This window comes from Bombus bifarius, unplaced genomic scaffold (genome assembly GCF_011952205.1).
Source record: "Bombus bifarius isolate JDL3187 unplaced genomic scaffold, Bbif_JDL3187 scf7180000009835_frag, whole genome shotgun sequence".
NCBI lineage: Eukaryota > Metazoa > Arthropoda > Insecta > Hymenoptera > Apidae > Bombus > Bombus bifarius.
The window spans coordinates 7085-30160 of record NW_022885365.1 but is presented as its reverse complement, the minus strand read 5'-3'; the positions used below and the strand labels follow the sequence as shown (position 1 = coordinate 30160).

The 23076-nt window shown below is 37.8% G+C and overlaps 3 protein-coding genes and 1 long non-coding RNA gene across 4 annotated transcripts; 2 read left to right on the top strand and 2 right to left on the bottom strand.

The window, feature by feature from the left end:
* On the bottom strand, window positions 1-2044 carry LOC117215895. The gene is made up of 2 exons (XM_033462461.1): window positions 1604-2044; window positions 1-954 (listed from the first exon to the last, which is right to left on the bottom strand). The coding sequence occupies exons 1-2, from the start codon at window positions 1639-1641 to the stop codon at window positions 105-107; spliced, it is 888 nt and encodes a 295-aa protein (XP_033318352.1). The 5' UTR covers window positions 1642-2044; the 3' UTR covers window positions 1-104.
* A 5934-nt stretch (window positions 2045-7978) lies between these two features.
* LOC117215896 lies at window positions 7979-9011 on the top strand. The gene is made up of 3 exons (XM_033462463.1): window positions 7979-8316; window positions 8392-8463; window positions 8542-9011. The coding sequence occupies exons 1-3, from the start codon at window positions 8218-8220 to the stop codon at window positions 8953-8955; spliced, it is 585 nt and encodes a 194-aa protein (XP_033318354.1). The 5' UTR covers window positions 7979-8217; the 3' UTR covers window positions 8956-9011.
* A 2393-nt stretch (window positions 9012-11404) lies between these two features.
* On the bottom strand, window positions 11405-15959 carry LOC117215897. Its single transcript, XR_004489237.1, has 2 exons — window positions 15908-15959; window positions 11405-11532 (listed from the first exon to the last, which is right to left on the bottom strand). It is a non-coding gene; the product is annotated as an uncharacterized LOC117215897 (long non-coding RNA).
* Window positions 15960-21761: 5802 nt separating this feature from the next.
* Window positions 21762-22771, top strand: LOC117215894. Its single transcript, XM_033462460.1, has 3 exons — window positions 21762-22099; window positions 22175-22246; window positions 22325-22771. The coding sequence occupies exons 1-3, from the start codon at window positions 22001-22003 to the stop codon at window positions 22736-22738; spliced, it is 585 nt and encodes a 194-aa protein (XP_033318351.1). The 5' UTR covers window positions 21762-22000; the 3' UTR covers window positions 22739-22771.
* The last annotated feature ends 305 nt before the right edge of the window (window positions 22772-23076 follow it).

Below are 23076 nucleotides of genomic sequence, written 5' to 3'. Positions count from 1 at the left end.
TTTCTCTACGTAAATGAATTTTGAGTTGACGTATGCGAATATGTCCAAGTTTTCGACTGCTGTCTTGCTTTTGGAGATAAACGTATTTCCTCTTGTTGTTTCAACTATTTGGGGTGTTCGGTGGATAGTAGGGTATATCCACACAGTGGCTGTTCTCCGGTTTTAGTCAGTGCAAATGTTACTTCTTGCGTTGTTAGTGCGTAAACTGGTTGTGCTGATTCTCTGTTGGTTTTTATTTCCTGGATCTTTGTAGCAATTCCTTCATATAGCACATCGTACTGATCAAATTTGCATGGTGAGGGTGGTTGTGGTTGCCAATAAGTGTATCCGTCTTCAGCGTCTAGACAGTTTCCTTCGCTAAAGGTACATACTGTTCCTGATTTCAGTAGAATTTTGTTCGCCTCGATCCGTACTGGCACAACTGCTGATTTTAAACTTATCCTTACTGTTGCTTGTACGACGACCTTTTCCCAGCTCCCGTATGGGTCTACATACTGTGTTCCCTGGCAGCTGCCGTCGTCTGTTAGCTTGCCGGCTAGGACAAGCGACCTTGTTTCTGTTGCATTATCTTTTAGGCCAACTATAAGGTTTTGTGGTCCGAGTGAAAATGTGCCGTCTTGGTGCATCCTTGCACATTGTTGGTCGGTTGTTTCATGGAGGTATTCGGCGAATCCGTTATGCACTGCCGACGTGTGAAAGTGCATGCCACAGTAATATACAATTCGAGTTATTTGCACCTTGCATTGCCTTACGTTGGTAAATTCAAATTCTGAGAGTTGAAGTAGTTGTATATAAATATCTTGGGTTTCAGTCATTGTAGGCTGTATGCTGCAGTCCCCGATGGAGTTTAGAGAGATAGTGGTAACGTTGAGGTGGTTGCCATTGCAGTCATATCCTACCAGGCCGTATGCTATTTTGATGAGGGTAAGTACGATGACCAGGCGATTCATCTTCCTATTAACAATTTATTAAATTGTTTCTTACTCTCGAGTTTATTAGAAATAAGAATAATCTTTTATTATTATTAATATATATAAAAAAAATTTATATTTATATGTTTTTTTTTTTTTTTGTTAAAACTTATTATCGGTGAAAATAAATACCATGAATGCTACCTGGGTTATAATTATATACGTATATGCATACGTATTGCTAAGTAATATAGATGAGATTTGTTTTATCGTTATAAATATATAAGTATATATTATCTATAGGAATAGATATTACAATTATAGCTTGTCTTTGAATATATATATATGTGCGTGTAATGGTAAATATGACGACTTATTTTACGAGTCACTCGGATTATCAATGGAAGTGAGTGTCATAGATATCGCCCACTTTACAACATGCGTGCATATATATATTGGTAAACATAAGTGAAAATTATATGCATAATTATAAATGTCGGTTGTTTACAGGTGGATAGCATCAGTATTTGGTCTTGTGCGTAGCATACAAGTACTTTATAGTTCTACGGCGCGGATTGCTATTCCTTGAACTAAAAAGTTTCTTTCAAGGTGAGTTAGATTAGTGTAAACGATCATGCATTGGAGGCATGATATAGCGGGTTGTAGGTCCGCTAGGTTTATATCACACATACGACAGTATGATATTCGTGTTCTTGCAGATACTCCGCATATGAAATGAGTGGGTGGGTCGTCACATAGGTCCTGGTGGTCTGGATCTAAGTTATCGAAACAGTCTTGACAAAGATGACCGTTATCTAAATGGTAGACAGAACGTATCAACCGAACACAGAGGCAAGACTGAACATCCTCCGTCGCTTCCAGATCGAATGCGGGTACGGGCCCGTCTGAGTCCTCTATGTTAGGGTCGATGAACTCGCCACCTGTTCTGGACATACATACGAAAACAGTTAATATATATATTTTATAATTTTTTATAAGTTTTGTTCGGACCTATCCCTTTGTACAAATACTGTATCCCTGTATGTGGTATAATATATAATATGTTATGGTTATGTTAGTTGTTGTTTATTATATATATTTTCCTTATCTCTCTCTTTTTTTTTCTTTTTTTTTTATTATTTTTTTTTTTGTGTTCAGTACCTAGCATTGCTATTATAATGCTGTATTACATTGTATTAGCTATTATTTGTGTTGGGGTGCGTGCGACGAATTTTCAACATGGTCGCTTGCGTGTATCGTTTGTTTAATGTCAACAGTAGCGTGTTGTTGAAATAGTTAATTTGTTAATCATTATAGTTTATTTTGTAGTGTTTCTGTAATATTGTTTGTGTTTCATGATATTGTGTGTGTCAATACCGTGTGCTACCTTAATGCGATAGCATAGATTGTGTTGTTTTCGAATTTCGATAGTCATTGTTTTGATTATACGTGACTCGCATTTATATAAATCTTGTTTAATTTAGTTAATGTTTTTTTTCTTTTTTTTGTGTGTATTGTGTTACCAGATATTTTGTGTAACGTAACTTTATTCCTTTGCACCGAGTTCAGTCATGTTGTTAATATTTAGTTAGTCCATCTTGATTAATTTCTAACTTATTCCTGTGTTTATTAACCTTTCTTATTTTCCCTATTAATTTATTATTGCATGTACTTGCTATTTGCTATTATTTTGTGTATGATATGAGTTAGTTCCCTTATTAGTGATTAAAACCTACTTGTTAGATTAACATTGTCTGTAATTCTTCAGATTCTACTCTTCCGATGCTGCATCACTTACCTAGATCATTCCCACAACATCACCTGATTCTTCGATATGCCTTGGATACTTACTACGGTTGTCTTCAATCGTCTTATATCTGTGGCCATAAAGGTACTGTTTAGTTTATTTAGTTTAATATGTGTATAATGCATTGTGTGTGCGACCGCTATTGTGTATTACAAAATCCACTTCTACATGTTAGATATAATAATATAACAATACTACGTAGATTAATACATAATAAGATATCCTTTTACTTTCAATTAATCTATCTTAATTATTTTCTAACCACTTTCTACACTTATCAGCTATTTTATTTCTTCTTGTTAATCTGCGACATTCATGCATGTACACTTCCTTGTATGGTGATTAATTGTTCACGAGGTAAGTTGCACTTCCACTGTTTTAGTTATTCGTTGAACTAACACGTTTTACATTCAAACAGTAATCGGAGCATTTGTAATAAACTTCTTTTTCTTTTCAGGTTTCCGCCATCTGTGTTGTTCGACGAACAGTGCCATGCTTCCATAGTATTGTTATAACATTTAGTACTGTTGTATTTTGCATTAAGGCAGTTGAAGTTAATTTGTTCATTTATTTTTCAGCTGGCTGTCGTACATGGTGTTTCGCAAACCGAGATCCATAACCTATTTTGCACGTAAACCTTCTCGTATGATGATTACTTGTTCACAAGGTAACTTTCACTTTCACTCTTTTAATTATTTATTGAATCAACACGTTTTATATTCAAACAATAATTAGAGTACATATAATAATTTTTCCTTTTCTCTTTTAGGTGTTCGATATCTGTATTATTCGACGAACAGCACTACAACATACACTACCGCACTACGTTGCCCACTGAAATCACTTTATTCATTGCTTATTTCGGTTATGCGCTAGTTTTAGCTTGTTTAAGTGCACTGTTCGCGGAATCCCTTTTACTTCAATCTTGACGTTCTGGTTCTGCAAGATTTCTAGCACCTTGTATGGTCCAGTATATTGATCGGAGAATTTTCCTTTACTAGGTTCTTTTAGTAGATATATCGAATCTCCTGTTTTAAAATCTTGAGGGTTAATTCGTCGATCGTTAGTCTTAGTTTGGATTTTATCAAATTTTCTCTTGCCATTCGTTGTACAGTGTTAATTTTATTGAACAGATCTTCGAGATATTCTGCGCATGTTGGTTCCGTGTTCTCTTCGATTGTTACTTCACCAATAGGTTCTCTGGCTAGATGTCCGAAACTAATTTGTGCGGGGAGAATTTCGTTCCTTTCCTTCATTTTAGTTTTTATTTTGCGCCAAGACACAGGTTTACTGACATTGATCCAATTATCCAATTGCTTGCTAATAGCATTTAAGATACAAATTTTTGAGAGTGCCGCAGCCATATTAACCCAAAAATATTTTGTATATAGTATAGTGTGATACCATCCATATTTTCCTGGGGGAATCATAAGATCAGCACTACTTACTATGTTACCTACGTCAAATATTAGATGTAGTAACCAATAAAGTATTTTTAATCCAATTATAATCCAATGGCTAGCATATTTATTCAAGTTTTTATATATATCTTCGACTGGTGATTCCCTGTTTTCTCCCTTTTGATTTCTTTGAGCTCGTTGAACTTGCGTTTCTTCAGCTTGAAAATGTTTAGAATCCTTTTCCTTAGTTACCCTTTTTTCTTCTTCATTTATTTTATTCGCAGCACCTTTATTTTTCTCTACCTTTTCAGGATGAATAGTTTTACTGGAAGTGCTTATTATAATTAAATTATTATTTATTTGTATGGAACGTTTAGGAATATTTTTGGTAGATTTGGAATTATTCTTTGAATTTTTATTACAAACCTTTTTGCTTATAGATTCTGTTTTGGATTTAGGGATAGCTATATTTTTATTTTCTATAGTGTGATCTTCCTTGCAATTTAATGATTTGGCTTTGAGTTCGATAAAGTTTCCTTCTGATGGTTTTATAGAAGTTTTTGAGTGAGATGCACTCGCTATCTCTTTTCCTATTATGGTTGAAACATTCACGAAATTCGTGGAGTCTTGCTTTTGTATCTTTGCCAAGTCGAACGTGGAGAGGCGATTTGCACTTCCCAGCGGGTCCAATATCTCTGTGATGTTAGGCAGTGGATAAGCATTGCCTGTCGTCTCGTCGTTCAATTTCCTAGTTTCTGCTTTGTCTGAAAGTTCTTTGGCACTAACATTATTTATCTTGTTTGGTAACTCAGAAAATTTCTCACTCATGATCCTGTCTATGGCACCGTGCGTCCTTTTATTATTTAACGTGACATTATCCCTTATCACAGCAACGGAATGGTGTTTGCATTGAAAAGTTGATTGGTTGAAATGATCAGCATCTCTCTTTTGATTTAGATCTCTATCGAGGTATTTATTTATGCGTTTTTCTTCCCAAGTTATTGCTCTTGTTTCTTTCCTGACATTTTCTTCTATTCCCGGGTTGTTTAGATGTTTCTGCGACGGCGGTACAAATCTCCAGTCCTGGCGGTTGTTTACAGTATAGATACTATTGTATGGTGGATGAGCGTTGTTTTGGTTATAATTATCCGAAGGTGTCGGACGTTGGTATCGAATTCTATTGTTCACTTGTTTTAATTCTCGTGTTGCTTTCACGGCTTAGCGGTACGCATCGTCCAAGGATTGGTATCCTGCTATCTTTACTCGTAAATACACCTCGTTTGGGAGCCCCTTAACGAAAGCTTCCCTCGTGTCTCGATCTATCCTATCTTGAAATACGGTGCCGTACTCGTACCTTTCCCCGTTCATTATCGCCAGCCTGAGATCTTTGACGCGTTCTATGTAGTCCAAAATATCTTCTCCCGGTCGTTGAAATATTGTAGCTAATTCCCCTTTATATTCGTTAACCGTTTTTCCCGGACCGAACATATCTTTTAATTTATTCCCGAAATCGTTTAAACTTATTACTTCTGTGTCTTCTACGGCGAGAAACGCGTGTCCGCGAAGCTTATTCGTTAATAATTTTACTAACTGAGATTCTTGATGCCTAGGAACCATGTTTCGTGCACGCTCGCATGCTCTTAAAAATCGAAATACCGAGGGTCGATGTCCGTCGAACACTGGTACTGTCTCTATTGCATCTTTTAACTTAATTGATTGGGGATTAACTTCTATCGGTATTGTCGCTTGGGAAATTATCGGCGATGATACGGGTGTCTTGATTTCCTTTTTTATTTTCAGTGAACGCACATCGTCTTGTAATTTATTCATTGTTGTACTCATGTCGCGAAAATTCGCATCCCATGCTTTAAGTTTTTCCGATAACATCAAGATCATGCCTTTGTCCAACGATTCTAATTTAGTCGACATTATTTCTTAGGTATATATTTTATCGATAATCGTGACAACTTTAATCCCTTGTGGAGCGAATCGAACCGTTTAAACCAACTTTAATCCTCCGTGGAGCGTATCCCACCGCTGCCACCAAAAATTTATTACTTTACTCTGTTACGTATCTATTTGTTTAAATCGATCAAATTTAAAGTTAAATTTTACTGAAAAATTTTTTTTTTATAGTTTGAGTTTTGAATTTAATCGGAAGGGAAATAAATTGAAATGATATTATTGTGTATTTAATACTGATTTAGATTTCTAATTAATACGGTAGTTGCTGCCACCAGAAATAGTCTAAGGACTATTTCAAAATATTTTATTTTTATTATTTTCTTTTACGCTTAATGGGTAGCGTTAACTGACGCTTAATGCAACTGGTAAACGAATTCCACTTTTCAGCTAACCTGCTATGCGCAGGGATACTAGCACGGGAGAGGATTAAAGCTGGGTACAATAAATATTTTTCCTCGTTGAACGGATTTTTATTTGAATGTAAAATGGCTTAGGTTATTATATATATATTTTATTAGCTAGATAATATATATTTTAGCGTTGCTGGATTGGATAGGAATGTGAGATTTTTCGTTGTTTTATATAAATTTATTTTTACGTTTGACTTCTTCTTCTCTTTTAATTTCGCTGTAGTAGTTTGCCGTTAGGACCGAAACTCAATTCATTTACTACGATGGATTCTGTCACCACGATTTTCTTGCCTTTTGAGTTTAATAATCGGGGATGATTCTAACGATCCTCTCTGTGTGGGACTCGTGTGATTTCGCAAGCCTTGCCCAAAGACGGGTAATATTTTACCAACAGTGGGAGGAGGAATGCGGAGATCGATGGGTGTTTTCGATAAGCGAAAACACCGTTTGCACAAGCCAACACAGCGAACGATCCTTTGGTTAAATTCTCGAAGGGAAATTGTTCTGTTATATCTCTCTTACAATCGCATGCAATGATGGCAAGAATATCAGTTAATAGCAACGCCGGTATTGTTCTTAATTTTCGATTGACCCCGACGATGTATTTAATAGTCCTTCCTGTGCGGGACTTATGTGATTTCGCAAGCCTTGCCCAAAGGCGGGTAATATTTTACCAACAATGGGAGGAGGAATGCGAAGATCAGTGGATGTTTCAGTAGTTGAAAACACCGTTCGCACAAGCCGACACAGCGGACAACTCTTTTGTTAAAAGTTTAAACAATGATTCTATCTTCAAAACCGTTCGCGAAAATATAACGAAATCGATGATAGGAAGTTCTAATTCAATTCTCGAGGGCAACGAGATTACCAGAGAAGAAGGAAATTTTCAAAATTAATTTTCTTACCTTGAGGAGTAGGTGCTGTCTGGTGCCATTGCCTCAGCCGCTCCGGTGGTCGTCGAAGTTTTGTTGAGTTTATTATTTGAACTCGAATATAGTTTACTATCAACTCTTACTTTATTTATCTATTTTAATACAGACTGAGCAATTCACTTAGCTGGATTAATACCGCAATTACAATGCGCGTTTGTGTTTAAACGATGAAATGAGGACTTCAAAGATAAAATTTTCTTTTTACTTAGTCGCGACTCTCTTTTCTTGACCGAAAAAATTAAGACCCCGAAACGCAAAATACTATACAAAATTTCTAAACGCAGTGACGAGCGCAATAACGAACGTAGTAATAAATTAATAATGGGCCGTAATAACAAACGATCACAAGAATTATGAACAAACTAATGAGCGAAGAATAATGAGCCGTAAGGAATGAACACTATAAAAAATGAACGAACGCAAATTATAAGAAGAATGGACACTATAATAATGAACAAAGAATAATGAACCGTAATAAGAATGTTCACCAGAATAATAATGAGCGCTGCGCTATGTTGCTACGCTTATTTATAATGCCATCCCCCACGGGGTGGTGGTCCACTGGGGGTACGCTTCCGTGGGAATCGGGATGTTGCAGTTTGGGCTTCTTGGAATCGTACGTGACAAAATGCAAATTCCATATTTCGACTTAGTTTTTATCAGTCCTGTGTTCCGCTGAGCTAGCGTCTAGGAGATTTGAAGCATTCCACGCTGATCTAATCCTTTCCACGAGAAACTTCCACGTGCTGTACCGTGGGAATTACCGGTGTTCTTCGGCGCGTGGAAGGGCTGATGGCTGCAGCATCATTATCATTTCAATGTTTACTGGGTAAACACGCGCAGCTCCGCTGCTCTCCCATAACAAGGACCTCCTCCTTCGAGTTGTTTTGCGTAAGTTTGGATGTTTGCATATTAAGGTTGTTTTTGTGATTTTGATTGTTTTTTCCTTTTTTGCTATTTCCCTAGGCTTCGGTGATCGACGTTCGAACAATGTTTGCGGAGTCGTTTCCATCAGAGGTTCCTTTCCAGACTTCCCTGGTACGTATTTAGTCTTGTTTTTAGTCCGCTTGATTCGTCCTGTTTCGTTTTATTTAAAATATACCGTGTTGTTCTCAGCTCAAGCGAAAGAGGGATTCCGAAGAACCCATGGGCGACTCGGGAGGACCAATCAAACGCATGCGGCCCTGTGATAAACCACGAGTATCAGAGTGGTTGGAGGAACTATTCAACATTGGTGCCGAGGCCGTGTCGAAATTGGGCTTTGACGATTTGGTTACTTTCGACGAGAATTTCTTCGATGCAGAGACCGTCGTATTGGAGAGGGAACCCCCTCTGGTTGAAATCGTTGATACCGATCGTTGCGTGAAAGTTCGTTTTGCGAATGAAATTCCCGAAGAGGTTTTGGAGGCACATCTTCGTCACCATGCTTCTGGGAGAAAGGGAATTTCCCCTGTTGTGCGCTATTGGTGTATGCGTGAGTTCAGCGAACTTTATCCCGGAGCTCCTTGCTTCGATTTTGATTTAGTGTAGCTGCTTCAATTTCGTTGGTTCGCTGTTTGATGTTCCTTATTATTATTAATTTTTTGATGTATTTTGTTTTGTGTTCAATATATATATATATATATATTTTGAATGTGATAGTGCTAGGTTATCTATTATCTAAATATATATATATATATATATATATATATATATATATTTTGAATGAGATAGTGTTAGGTTATCTATTTTACGTTTGTTATTTTTTTCAATTTTATATTTCCCCCCTTTTAATTAATTATATATATATATTTTTTTTTACATTTGTAGTTGCGCATAGAATTTATTAAAGAAAAGTGTTAACAATGTGTTTTCATGATTTGTTTCTCGCGCCTGACTTTCATTAATCCCTAACATTCCTGTCGCCATGACGCGTGTAAATCCAACATGGCTGCTCATAAATGTCATCAGTAAAGTTTTTAGTGACGGGTCTTTAGTTTTGTTTGATATCGAAGTAATTTTTCGTCTGTCGCTCGTTTTTCCTTATTCTACCGCAATTAGAACATTTATTTATTAATATTGTTTTAAAGTGACAATAGTATAATATGTATATATATGTCTGAGATGAAATGAAAACCGGAGCCTTCCCTATGCAATTTTGAGAAAGCCTTTTAATGCTTTAGCCCAGATTTTATCATAACTGTAATTAAGTAATTGTCATCTGTAATTGTTTGACATTTGTGAAAAGCGAAAGTGGGTTCGAGGTGACAACTGGTCGCTGAACGTAGCCACGGTCACGGGATAAACGTTTTGCCTGACGAAGGTGTGGATCGGTTGTATTGTTCTCCCTAGAAATCACATAGAATTGTACTTTAGAGATGTCGATATAATGGGACACACGTTGTATGAGGAATCAATCTCCAGACAGAAACTGCCTAGCAACGGCGTTTGGATCTTTCTCGATGTTTCCAAGGAGTATATAACAAACTTTTGACAGATATTGCCTAGCAACAACGATTGGAACCTTCTCGATGTGTCCAGCGAGAATATAACAAACAAATGCAGTCGTATTACGAAAAAGATTTTAATCAGAGAGGCATTCGTGTGGTCGCCTTGGAAAGTGATACATCGAGTAATTTTTTCCGAGTGATTCAGCAAACGTATTTTTGAGTTATAAAATTGTTTAAAGTTTTCCCGTTGACCGTGTATTCGTTTGAACCCCGGATCATTGTTTATAGCGTAAATTAAATTCAATATTTGTAAATTTATCAATCGTTAATTTTCATTATTCGTTAAATTAGTAAATCGTAAGATATATTATTCGTTTCTTTATTGTTCGATAAAACTTATTATTCTTTAATCTAATTAATAATTTAATTTATCATTTGTTAATCAATCATATCATTTACAAAATTCATTATTCATAATATTTGTAAAACCTTGTTTATTCGTGTAAATATATTCTCTGTTTTGTAAAACAATGGCTAATTCAAATGAAGAAACATTACGTGATTCAAATCTTCATATTAACCCGACATATATATATATATGTTTATGTTGTGTGTCACTTCAATATGGCTAATGTTTTGTAATTCTTCGATTGCGTTATTTATTGTTTTGAGTAGTTTATTTTATAGAGTATTCGATAATATATATATATATATATACGTATTCATATGCATATTTCTCTTGGCAGTGTAGTACTCATACGAAATGAAATGTCAATTATTTATTTATCCTTTACCGGAATGTAGGCTAGTTTTAAGTATGTATCTTAGATTATCGGTTTGATAGAATTCGCACACATATATATATTTCTGACAATGTAACCTTCATTTCTTTAATAATACAATATTGTATGTTTTATGTATTCGTTAAACAATTAGTTTTTGACTTCATGTATACTTATATTTCATAAATTGATAATATTGTATTTATTGCATAGTATTGGAAGCACTGTCTCTAATATTTACTAGGTTATTACATGTTCGGCATATATGTTTATACTTATATGTAACTCTCCAAATTGATTGATTGAAATATATTTATATATATATATATATATTCCTGGCGTTTCAATTATTTTCCCCTTTTGTAGTTATTCTTATTTCCTGGTTTATTTAGAATTGTGTGTATATGTATTTTGTTTATCCTGTTGCTCCTCTGGCCAATGCGTTCAAGACTGCAGATTTTCTGCCGGGAACATGACGTGGTCCCGTAGTGCATCGAGGTCTTTTGGGTATATATTCCGCTCGTGGCCAACGACGATGGTGCTGAATATCGCCACGTTTGGCGCACGTCCGGGCGGAGTTCCTGTGGTGCGATTCCTTTGCCAAAAGGGTAGTTCCGAGTAGCATTTTGTTGTATGTCGTACCTTTACTTGTACCGGAATGCATTTGACTATATGGACCGCTTCTCCTGCGATCAATGTTGAGAAATGTTAAGTTGGTATGATCGCTGCTTACTACAAGCTAAGTTGGTACGACTTCTAACGACGCTCTTTTGTCTTAGAAGTCGACCACGTTGTTCTATTGACTTGGAGATTCCTGTGTGGTAAGACGTGTTATAAGACTGAAATATATTGGAGAAAACGAATCTAAGTGAATCGTTATTTTATAAACCCAAAACCTTATTAAATAACAGGTTATGGGCCCAGAGCAGTAAACTGCGGGGAAAAACGGTATTATTTTTTTGAGTTTTTTGTGTTTTCTAAGACAATCCGAGAAGAGACCACGCCATGGCCGATCACGACAAAGTAAGTGATGTGGACAGCGATATGAAGCCGGTCCTAAGAAAGGGGAATTACGAGTATTGGAAGACAATGACGGAAGCCTCGCTAATTTTCCTGGGTTGCTGGGAGGCAATAGAACCAGGATTTACGGAAGCGCAAAGGCTGGACCCAGAATGCATGAGGAAGGATAACATGGCACGTGCATATCATTTCCGACATATTCGCCCCGAATATATCGGAGAAATTAAATCCTTGAAGACAGCGAGGGATTGTTGGAAGGCGCTAGAGGACGTGCATGGAAGGTCCACGTCGATGGACACTGTCCTATGCATATGGGAACTGGGTACCATAGAAAAAACCCCGATATGGACGTCGCAAAATACTGCGGAAAGATATACGATCTGTGCGAAAAAATTTGCAACGCAGGTTTAAGAATCGAAGACCACATGATGGCGTGTTTCATCTTAGCCGGCCTCGTGGCGGACCCAAACTACACGACATATCTTAGGACGGTAAGACTCGATAAGAATCTAACCTCGAGGGTCGTGAAATCCGATCTCCTACTTGAGGAAAGGAGAATGGAAGCGGCCATGTGTCCCTCCGAGAAGAACAGTGCAATGGCGGCTTGCAAACAATCGAAGACCAAGCCCCAACAAAATCAAGATGGCGCTAAGAAAAAGCACAAAAACCCAAAGGATAAAAAATGCTATAAATGTGGAAAACGAGGCCACATATCGTACAACTGCCATGAGGGAAAAGAAGACAAGGAAGAGAAAGACCCAGGAAACAAAGCGGAGAAGGGATCGGAAGATAAACCGAGATCCAAGGGACTTATCTCCACACTGGCTTTATCATCTATCAACCACGTGGAAAGGGACAGGATCAGCTATCTTGACTCGGGAGCCTCAAACCGTATGACCCCGGATAGGTATCGGTTCGTGGACTTCGTGCCTGCGACTGGACAGATCAGGATTGGTAAGGGGTACCTGGAAGTCAAGGGAAAAGGCACGATCGTCGTGAAGATGACCAAAGCCTGTGGCGGGTGGAGTCTATCCTTGTCGAACGCCCTGTGGGTGCCTGAATTAGATGTAAATCTAATCTCGATCAGGCAATTGGCAGTGAAAGGCGTCACCACAGTGTGTACGAAGGATGAGGCCGTCGGCACACATGATGATGGGGATGTGGTATTTAACTCAAAGGTAGGAGACAACGTGTACTACCTAGAGACAATACCACCTGAGAGGCATGTAGCAAACGTTTCCATGGAGAACGATCAAGAAGAACCTGGAAATGATGACGACCAAGCCGAGGTTATTGAAGCTAAGGCGTACAAAGGTATCGTGTCATGGCATGAGAGGTTAGGTCATCTACATGGGGACGCGATGAGAAAGATCCCTGTGAGTAACGTGAAGGAGGGCTCTAGGATAAATGAGGAACCATGCGGGGTCTGCGTGAAAGGGAAAATGACAAAAGTACCATTTCCGAAGACAGCCCACCACATGTGTCAACGTCCTTTAGAAATAGTTCACAGCGATATTAGTGGCAGAACGCAATGCAAGTCGCTGGTCGGAGGTAATTATTTCGTAACGTTCATAGATGATTTTTCTCGTTTCATGCACGTCAGAATCATCAGTAGGAAGAATGAAGTACTCAAGTGCTTCAAGGAGTACCAGGCGGAGGTGGAGGCTTTACACCAATCCAAGATAAGTGCCCTTCAAACAGATAACGGGGGTGAGTACACAGGAGAAAACTTCGAGAACTACCTGAAGGAGAAAGGCATCTTACACAGGAAAACTGTTCCTAGAAACCCTGAACAAAATGGGGTCTCCGAACGAGCGAACAGAACCCTGGTCGAGATGTCCAGATGTTTACTCATCCAATCTGGACTCCCTGACTATCTGTGGGGGGAGGCTGTGAACACGGCATGCCACATAAGAAACCTATGCCCATCGGCTGCCATCGGAGACAAGATCCCACTGGAATTATGGAAGGGTAAGGGATGTGACCTCCAAGGGGAGATAAACAGACTGAGAGTGTTTGGATGCAGAGTCTGGTATCTAAAGAGCCCAAGCGGAGGAAAATTCGAGAGCAGAGCGGATGAGGGGATATTTGTGGGATATGACAGACAGGTCAAAGGTTATAGAATTTACCTACCGAAGATCCAAAAGGTGATAATATCCTGTCATGTCAGGTTCGAGGAGAACACGTTTCCCTACAAGAGCGCTAAGGCGGAAACGAACCATATAAAGGATAAGTCCTCGGAATGGATATGGGATGTAGAAACCTTTGAACATAGGGGAGAGAACATAGGGAGAAACTGACGTCGAGACACAGAGTGACGGAGAAAACGACGAAGGGGAAACCGACTACTTTATGGACAGTTTAACGTGTGAGGACAATCCAGTGAATACTGTGAGTGTACCGTCTGTGCCGAGGAGGTCGGCAAGACTACACAAACCAAGAATATGTGATTGTTGTGCTCACACTGCGACTGTTTGTAAAGCTCAAAACGTGTGTGTACCTGTGAATGTGTATGAAGCCCTGAGGGGGCCAGACGCTCAAAAATGGACTGATGCAATAAGGAAGGAACTAAACAATCTAAAAAGTAAAGATGTGTGGGACATTGCGCAAAGACCCTTAAATAAAAACGTTATAGACTGTAAGTGGGTGCTTGTGATAAAGAGAGACCCTGATAGGTATAAGGCTAGGCTAGTAGCTCGGGGATTCTGGCAGAGGCCTGGAGTAGATTATTCAGAAACCTTTAGTCCAATAGTAAAACGCAGAACTCTAAGAATTCTGCTTGCACTATGTGCGGAAAATGAGTGGGTTTACGAGCACATCGATGTGGAATGTGCGTATCTCAACAGCCCTCTGGATGAGGATATATACATGGAGCAACCAGAACTCTTTAGAGTTCCAGGTAAAGACAGAACTAAATTTGTGTGTAAGCTCAAAAAGAGCCTGTATGGACTGAAGCAAGCTGGAAGAATGTGGTTTAGACACATCAATAGCATTTTAAGAGGTATGAGTCTGAACCCATGCGTGAGTGGTCCATGTGTGTATGTGGATGCGTCTAAAAAATTTATTGTAGCTGTGTATGTGGACGACATCCTTGTGTTTGGGACGAATGAGTGGATTGAGATATTCAAAACTAGGATTAAGGACAAATTAGATGTTAGAATGCTAGGTGTAGACACTCAATTTCTGTCCATCCACCTGAGTAAGCCAAACAGCACCACTGTAGTATTCGATCAATCTGTACAGATAGGTCAAATGCTGGATCTGTTTGACATTACTCGTGAGGTTGGGGTGGTGGGAGTGTCGACACCGCTAGCTAGAGAATGTGAGGCTGGTTTTGATATTGAACGTGATGAGCCTTTCGACAGTAAATTATATGAACAAGCTGTGGGGCACATAATGTATGTAGCTACTGTAAGTCGTCCTGATGTTGCGTGTGCAATAGGGAAACTAAGCCAAAGATGCGCGAATCCGACTGTATCCGATTGGAAAGCAGTGAAGCGGGTATTCAGATATTTACTAAAGACCAAAGACTTGAAGTTAGTATACCAAAGGACCGGGCAACCTCTGAAGGTGTTTTGCGACTCGGATTTTGCGGGTTGTACGGTAGACAGGAAATCCAGGAGCGGGTATGTGTTCATACTCGCTGGTGGTGCGATATCCTGGCTATCCAAAAAACAACCGATTATAGCTCAATCGACGTGCGAAGCGGAATTTGTGGCAATGCAGGAAGCAGCAAGGGAAACAGTGTGGATTTCTTTACTGTTAAAGGAATTGGGTCAACTGTCATATTGCCCTCGCCCCTGCAAGATATTCTGCGATAATATCGGAGCTATTTCATGGTCAAAGGACGAAATAGTTGCTGAGAGTTCTAAGCACGTCCAAGTGCGTTACTTTTACGTTAAGAACTGCGTATCGAGGGGGATACTAGATTATACTTATGTACCTAGTCCTGAGAATGTGGCTGACATTCTCACCAAAGGCCTAAATAGAATTAAGACTCAGCAATTTACCAAAGCTATGGGGCTTGTAGAAACTAGCGATCAAAGGGGAGTGTTGAGAAATGTTAAGTTGGTACGATCGCTGCTTACTACAAGCTAAGTTGGTACGACTTCTAACGACGCTCTTTTGTCTTAGAAGTCGACCACGTTGTTCTATTGACTTGGAGATTCCTGTGTGGTAAGACGTGTTATAAGACTGAAATATATTGGAGAAAACGAATCTAAGTGAATCGTTATTTTATAAATCCAAAACCTTATTAAATAACAATCAAAGCCATGTGTCCTGGGTTTTGGTTATGGTGTATGCAAATTCGTCGGGCGGTAAGTTTGCCAAGCTTAAAGCGTTCTCTATTAGTTTCTTGTGTGTGGTGTATCTTTGCGTCAGTGTATCATGGTATAATGTTTTCATTTCTCCAGTTTATCAGAAATAGGAATATCCTTTTATAAAAAAAGAAAATTTTATATTTATATATTATATTTTTTTTCTTTCCTTTTTTCTTCTTCTTTTTTTTTCTTCTTCCCCTTTTTCTTTTTTTTTGTTTTTTTTTATTGTTAAAACCTTTGTTTTATTTTAGGTTTTACGTACTTGTTATCAGTGAAAATAAATATTATGAATACTACTTGGATTGGAATTATATACATATATGCGTACAAAATCCATTTCTACATGTTAGATATAATAATATAACAATACTACGTAGATTAATACATAATAAAATATCCTTTTACTCCGGTTATATTTATTACTAACTCTCAATTAATCTATCTTAATTATTTTCTAACCACTTTCTATATTTATCAGCTATTTTATTTCTTCTTGTTAATCTGCGAAATCCATGCATGTACACTTCCTTGTATGGTGATTGATTGTTCACGAGGTAAGTTGCACTTTCACTGTTTTCGTTATTCGTTGAACTAACACGTTTTACATTCAAACAGTAATTGGAACACTCGTAATAAACTTCTTTTCTTTTTCCAAGTTTCCGCTATCTGTGTCATTCGACGAACAGTGCCACGCCTCCACAGCACCGTTATAACATTTAGCGATGCTGCTCTTTGCATTAAGGCAATTGAAGTTAATTCGTTCGTTTATTTTCAGCTGGTACATGGTGTTCCGCAAGCAGGGAGCCATAACCTATTTTGCATGTAGACCTTCTTGTATGATGATTACTTGTTTACAAGGTAACTTTCACTTCCCCTCTTTTAATTATTTATTGAATCGACATGTTGTGTATTCAAACAATAATTGGAGTACACATAATAATTTTCCCTTTTTCTTTTTAGGTTTTCGCTATCTGTATTATTCGACGAACAGTGTTACACCTCCTTTTGATTTATCCATAATATAGTTATAACATTTAGTAACCTTGTATTTTGCACCGAGACAATTGAAACTAATTTATTCACTTATTTTAGGTAGCTGTCATACATTGTGTTCCACGAACAATGATCCATAACCTATACTTGCACGTATACTTTCTTGTATGTTGATCACTTGTTCACAAGGTAACCTTCACTTTCACTAGTTAATTGTTCATTGAGTTAACACGTTTTATATTTAAGCAATAATTGAAACACGTATAATAATTTTCCTTTTTCCTTTTAGGTGTTCGATATCTGTATTATTCGACGAACAGCACTATAACATATACTACCGCACTACGTTGCCCACTGAAATCGCTTTATTCATTGCTTATTTCGATTATGCGCTAGTTTTAACTTGTTTAAATGCACCGTTCGCGGAATCCCTTTTACTTCGATCTTGACGTTTTGGTTCTGCAAGATTTCTAGCACTTTGTATGGTCCAGTATATTGATCGGAGAATTTTCCTTTACTGGGTTCTTTTAGTAGATATATCGAATCTCCTGTTTTAAAATCTTGGGGGTTGATTCGTCGGTCGTAATATTCTTTTGATCTTAGTTTGGATTTTATCAAATTTTCTCTTGCCATTCGTTGTACGGTGTTAATTTTATTGAACAGATCTTCGAGATATTCTGCGCATGTTGGTTCCGTGTTCTCTTCGATTGTTACTTCACCAATAGGTTCTCTGGCTAGATGTCCGAAACTAATTTGTGCGGGGAGAATTTCGTTCCTTTCCTTCATTTTAGTTTTTATTTTGCGCCAAGACACAGGTTTACTGACATTGATCCAATTATCCAATTGCTTGCTAATAGCATTTAAGATACAAATTTTTGAGAGTGCCGCAGCCATATTAACCCAAAAATATTTTGTATATAGTATAGTGTGATACCATCCATATTTTCCTGGGGGAATCATAAGATCAGCACTACTTACTATGTTACCTACGTCAAATATTAGATGTAGTAACCAATAAAGTATTTTTAATCCAATTATAATCCAATGGCTAGCATATTTATTCAAGTTTTTATATATATCTTCGACTGGTGATTCCCTGTTTTCTCCCTTTTGATTTCTTTGAGCTCGTTGAACTTGCGTTTCTTCAGCTTGAAAATGTTTAGAATCCTTTTCCTTAGTTACCCTTTTTTCTTCTTCATTTATTTTATTCGCAGCACCTTTATTTTTCTCTACCTTTTCAGGATGAATAGTTTTACTGGAAGTGCTTATTATAATTAAATTATTATTTATTTGTATGGAACGTTTAGGAATATTTTTGGTAGATTTGGAATTATTCTTTGAATTTTTATTACAAACCTTTTTGCTTATAGATTCTGTTTTGGATTTAGGGATAGCTATATTTTTATTTTCTATAGTGTGATCTTCCTTGCAATTTAATGATTTGGCTTTGAGTTCGATAAAGTTTCCTTCTGATGGTTTTATAGAAGTTTTTGAGTGAGATGCACTCGCTACCTCTTTTCCTATTATGGTTGAAACATTCACGAAATTCGTGGAGTCTTGCTTTTGTATCTTTGCCAAGTCGAACGTGGAGAGGCGATTTGCACTTCCCAGCGGGTCCAATATCTCTGTGATGTTAGGCAGTGGATAAGCATTGCCTGTCGTCTCGTCGTTCAATTTCCTAGTTTCTGCTTTGTCTGAAAGTTCTTTGGCACTAATATTATTTATCTTGTTTGGTAACTCAGAAAATTTCTCACTCATGATCCTGTCTATGGCACCGTGCGTCCTTTTATTATTTAACGTGACATTATCCCTTATCACAGCAACGGAATGGTGTTTGCATTGAAAAGTTGATTGGTTGAAATGATCAGCATCTCTCTTTTGATTTAGATCTCTATCGAGGTATTTATTTATGCGTTTTTCTTCCCAAGTTATTGCTCTTGTTTCTTTCCTGACATTTTCTTCTATTCCCGGGGTGTTTAGATGTTTCTGCGACGGCGGTACAAATCTCCAGTCCTGGCGGTTGTTTACAGTATAGATACTATTGTATGGTGGATGAGCGTTGTTTTGGTTATAATTATCCGAAGGTGTCGGACGTTGGTATCGAATTCTATTGTTCACTTGTTTTAATTCTCGTGTTGCTTTCACGGCTTAGCGGTACGCATCGTCCAAGGATTGGTATCCTGCTATCTTTGCTCGTAAATAAACCTCGTTTGGGAGCCCCTTAACGATAGCTTCCCTCGTGTCTCGATCTATCCTATCTTGAAATACGGTGCCGTACTCGTACCTTTCCCCGTTCATTATCGCCAGCCTGAGATCTTTGACGCGTTCTATGTAGTCCAAAATATCTTCTCCCGGTCTTTGAAATATTGTAGCTAATTCCCCTTTATATTCGTTAACCGTTTTTCCCGGACCGAACATATCTTTTAATTTATTCCCGAAATCGTTTAAACTTATTACTTCTGTGTCTTCTACGGCGAGAAACGCGTGTCCGCGAAGCTTATTCGTTAATAATTTTACTAACTGAGATTCTTGATGCCTAGGAACCATGTTTCGTGCACGCTCGCATGCTCTTAAAAATCGAAATACCGAGGGTCGATGTCCGTCGAACACTGGTACTGTCTCTATTGCATCTTTTGACTTAATTGATTGGGGATTAACTTCTATCGGTATTGTCGCTTGGGAAATTATCGGCGATGATACGGGTGTCTTGATTTCCTTTTTTATTTTCAGTGAACGCACATCGTCTTGTAATTTATTCATTGTTGTACTCATGTCGCGAAAATTCGCATCCCATGCTTTAAGTTTTTCCGATAACATCAAGATCATGCCTTTGTCCAACGATTCTAATTTAGTCGACATTATTTCTTAGGTATATATTTTATCGATAATCGTGACAACTTTAATCCCTTGTGGAGCGAATCGAACCGTTTAAACCAACTTTAATCCTCCGTGGAGCGTATCCCACCGCTGCCACCAAAAATTTATTACTTTACTCTGTTACGTATCTATTTGTTTAAATCGATCAAATTTAAAGTTAAATTTTACTGAAAAATTTTTTTTTTACAGTTTGAGTTTTGAATTTAATCGGAAGGGAAATAAATTGAAATGATATCATTGTGTATTTAATACTGATTTAGATTTCTAATTAATACGGTAGTTGCTGCCACCAGAAATAGTCTAAGGACTATTTCAAAATATTTTATTTTTATTATTTTCTTTTACGCTTAATGGGTAGCGTTAACTGACGCTTAATGCAACTGGTAAACGAATTCCACTTTTCGGCTAACCTACTATGCGCAGGGATACTAGCACGGGAGAGGATTAAAGCTGGGTACAATAAATATTTTTCCTCGTTGAACGGATTTTTATTTGAATGTAAAATGGCTTAGGTTATTATATATATATTTTATTAGCTAGATAATATATATTTTAGCGTTGCTGGATTGGATAGGAATGTGAGATTTTTCGTTGTTTTATATAAATTTATTTTTACGTTTGACTTCTTCTTCTCTTTTAATTTCGCTGTAGTAGTTAGCCGTTAGGGCCGAAACTCAATTCATTTACTACGATGGATTCTGTCACCACGATTTTCTTGCCTTTTGAGTTTAATAATCGGGGATGATTCTAACGATCCTCTCTGTGTGGGACTCGTGTGATTTCGCAAGCCTTGCCCAAAGACGGGTAATATTTTACCAACAGTGGGAGGAGGAATGCGAAGATCGATGGGTGTTTTCGATAAGCGAAAACACCGTTTGCACAAGCCAACACAGCGAACGATCCTTTGGTTAAATTCTCGAAGGGAAATTGTTCTGTTATATCTCTCTTACAATCGCATGCAATGATGGCAAGAATATCAGTTAATAGCAATGCCGGTATTGTTCTTAATTTTCGATTGACCCCGACGATGTATTTAATAGTCCTTTCTGTGCGGGACTTATGTGATTTCGCAAGCCTTGCCCAAAGACGGGTAATATTTTACCAACAATGGGAGGAGGAATGCGAAGATCAGTGGATGTTTCAGTAGTTGAAAACACCGTTCGCACAAGCCGACACAGCGGACAACTCTTTTGTTAAAAGTTTAAACAATGATTCTATCTTCAAAACCGTTCACGAAAATAAAACGAAATCGATGATAGGAAGTTCTAATTCAATTCTCGAGGGCAACGAGATTACCAGAGAAGAAGGAAATTTTCAAAATTAATTTTCTTACCTTGAGGAGTAGGTGCTGTCTGGTGCCATTGCCTCAGCCGCTCCGGTGGTCGTCGAAGTTTTGCTGAGTTTATTATTTGAACTCGAATATAGTTTACTATCAACTCTTACTTTATTTATCTATTTTAATACAGACTGAGCAATTCACTTAGCTGGATTAATACCGCAATTACAATGCGCGTTTGTGTTTAAACGATGAAATGAGGACTTCAAAGATAAAATTTTCTTTTTACTTAGTCGCGACTCTCTTTTCTTGACCGAAAAAATTAATACCCCGAAACGCAAAATACTATACAAAATTTCTAAACGCAGTGACGAGCGCAATAACGAACGTAGTAATAAATTAATAATGGGCCGTAATAACAAACGATCACAAGAATTATGAACAAACTAATGAGCGAAGAATAATGAGCCGTAAGGAATGAACACTATAAAAAATGAACGAACGCAAATTATAAGAAGAATGGACACTATAATAATGAACAAAGAATAATGAACCGTAATAAGAATGTTCACCAGAATAATAATGAGCGCTGCGCTATGTTGCTACGCTTATTTATAATGCCATCCCCCACGGGGTGGTGGTCCACTGGGGGTACGCTTCCGTGGGAATCGGGATGTTGCAGTTTGGGCTTCTTGGAATCGTACGTGACAAAATGCAAATTCCATATTTCGACTTAGTTTTTATCAGTCCTGTGTTCCGCTGAGCTAGCGTCTAGGAGATTTGAAGCATTCCACGCTGATCTAATCCTTTCCACGAGAAACTTCCACGTGCTGTACCGTGGGAATTACCGGTGTTCTTCGGCGCGTGGAAGGGCTGATGGCTGCAGCATCATTATCATTTCAATGTTTACTGGGTAAACACGCGCAGCTCCGCTGCTCTCCCATAACAAGGACCTCCTCCTTCGAGTTGTTTTGCGTAAGTTTGGATGTTTGCATATTAAGGTTGTTTTTGTGATTTTGATTGTTTTTTCCTTTTTTGCTATTTCCCTAGGCTTCGGTGATCGACGTTCGAACAATGTTTGCGGAGTCGTTTCCATCAGAGGTTCCTTTCCAGACTTCCCTGGTACGTATTTAGTCTTGTTCTTAGTCCGCTTGATTCGTCCTGTTTCGTTTTATTTAAAATATACCGTGTTGTTCTCAGCCCAAGCGAAAGAGGGATTCCGAAGAACCCATGGGCGACTCGGGAGGACCAATCAAACGCATGCGGCCCTGTGATAAACCACGAATATCAGAGTGGTTGGAGGAACTATTCAACATTGGTGCCGAGGCCGTGTCGAAATTGGGCTTTGACGATTTGGTTACTTTCGACGAGAATTTCTTCGATGCAGAGACCGTCGTATTGGAGAGGGAACCCCCTCTGGTTGAAATCGTTGATACCGATCGTTGCGTGAAAGTTCGTTTTGCGAATGAAATTCCCGAAGAGGTTTTGGAGGCACATCTTCGTCACCATGCTTCTGGGAGAAAGGGAATTTCCCCTGTTGTGCGCTATTGGTGTATGCGTGAGTTCAGCGAACTTTATCCCGGAGCTCCTTGCTTCGATTTTGATTTAGTGTAGCTGCTTCAATTTCTTGGTTCGCTGTTTGATGTTCCTTACTATTATTAATTTTTTGATGTATTTTGTTTTGTGTTCAATATATATATATATATATATTTTGAATGTGATAGTGCTAGGTTATCTATTATCTAAATATATATATATATATATATATATTTTGAATGAGATAGTGTTAGGTTATCTATTTTACGTTTGTTATTTTTTTCAATTTTATATTTCCCCCCTTTTAATTAATTATATATATATATATTTTTTTTTACATTTGTAGTTGCGCATAGAATTTATTAAAGAAAAGTGTTAACAATGTGTTTTCATGATTTGCTTCTCGCGCCTGACTT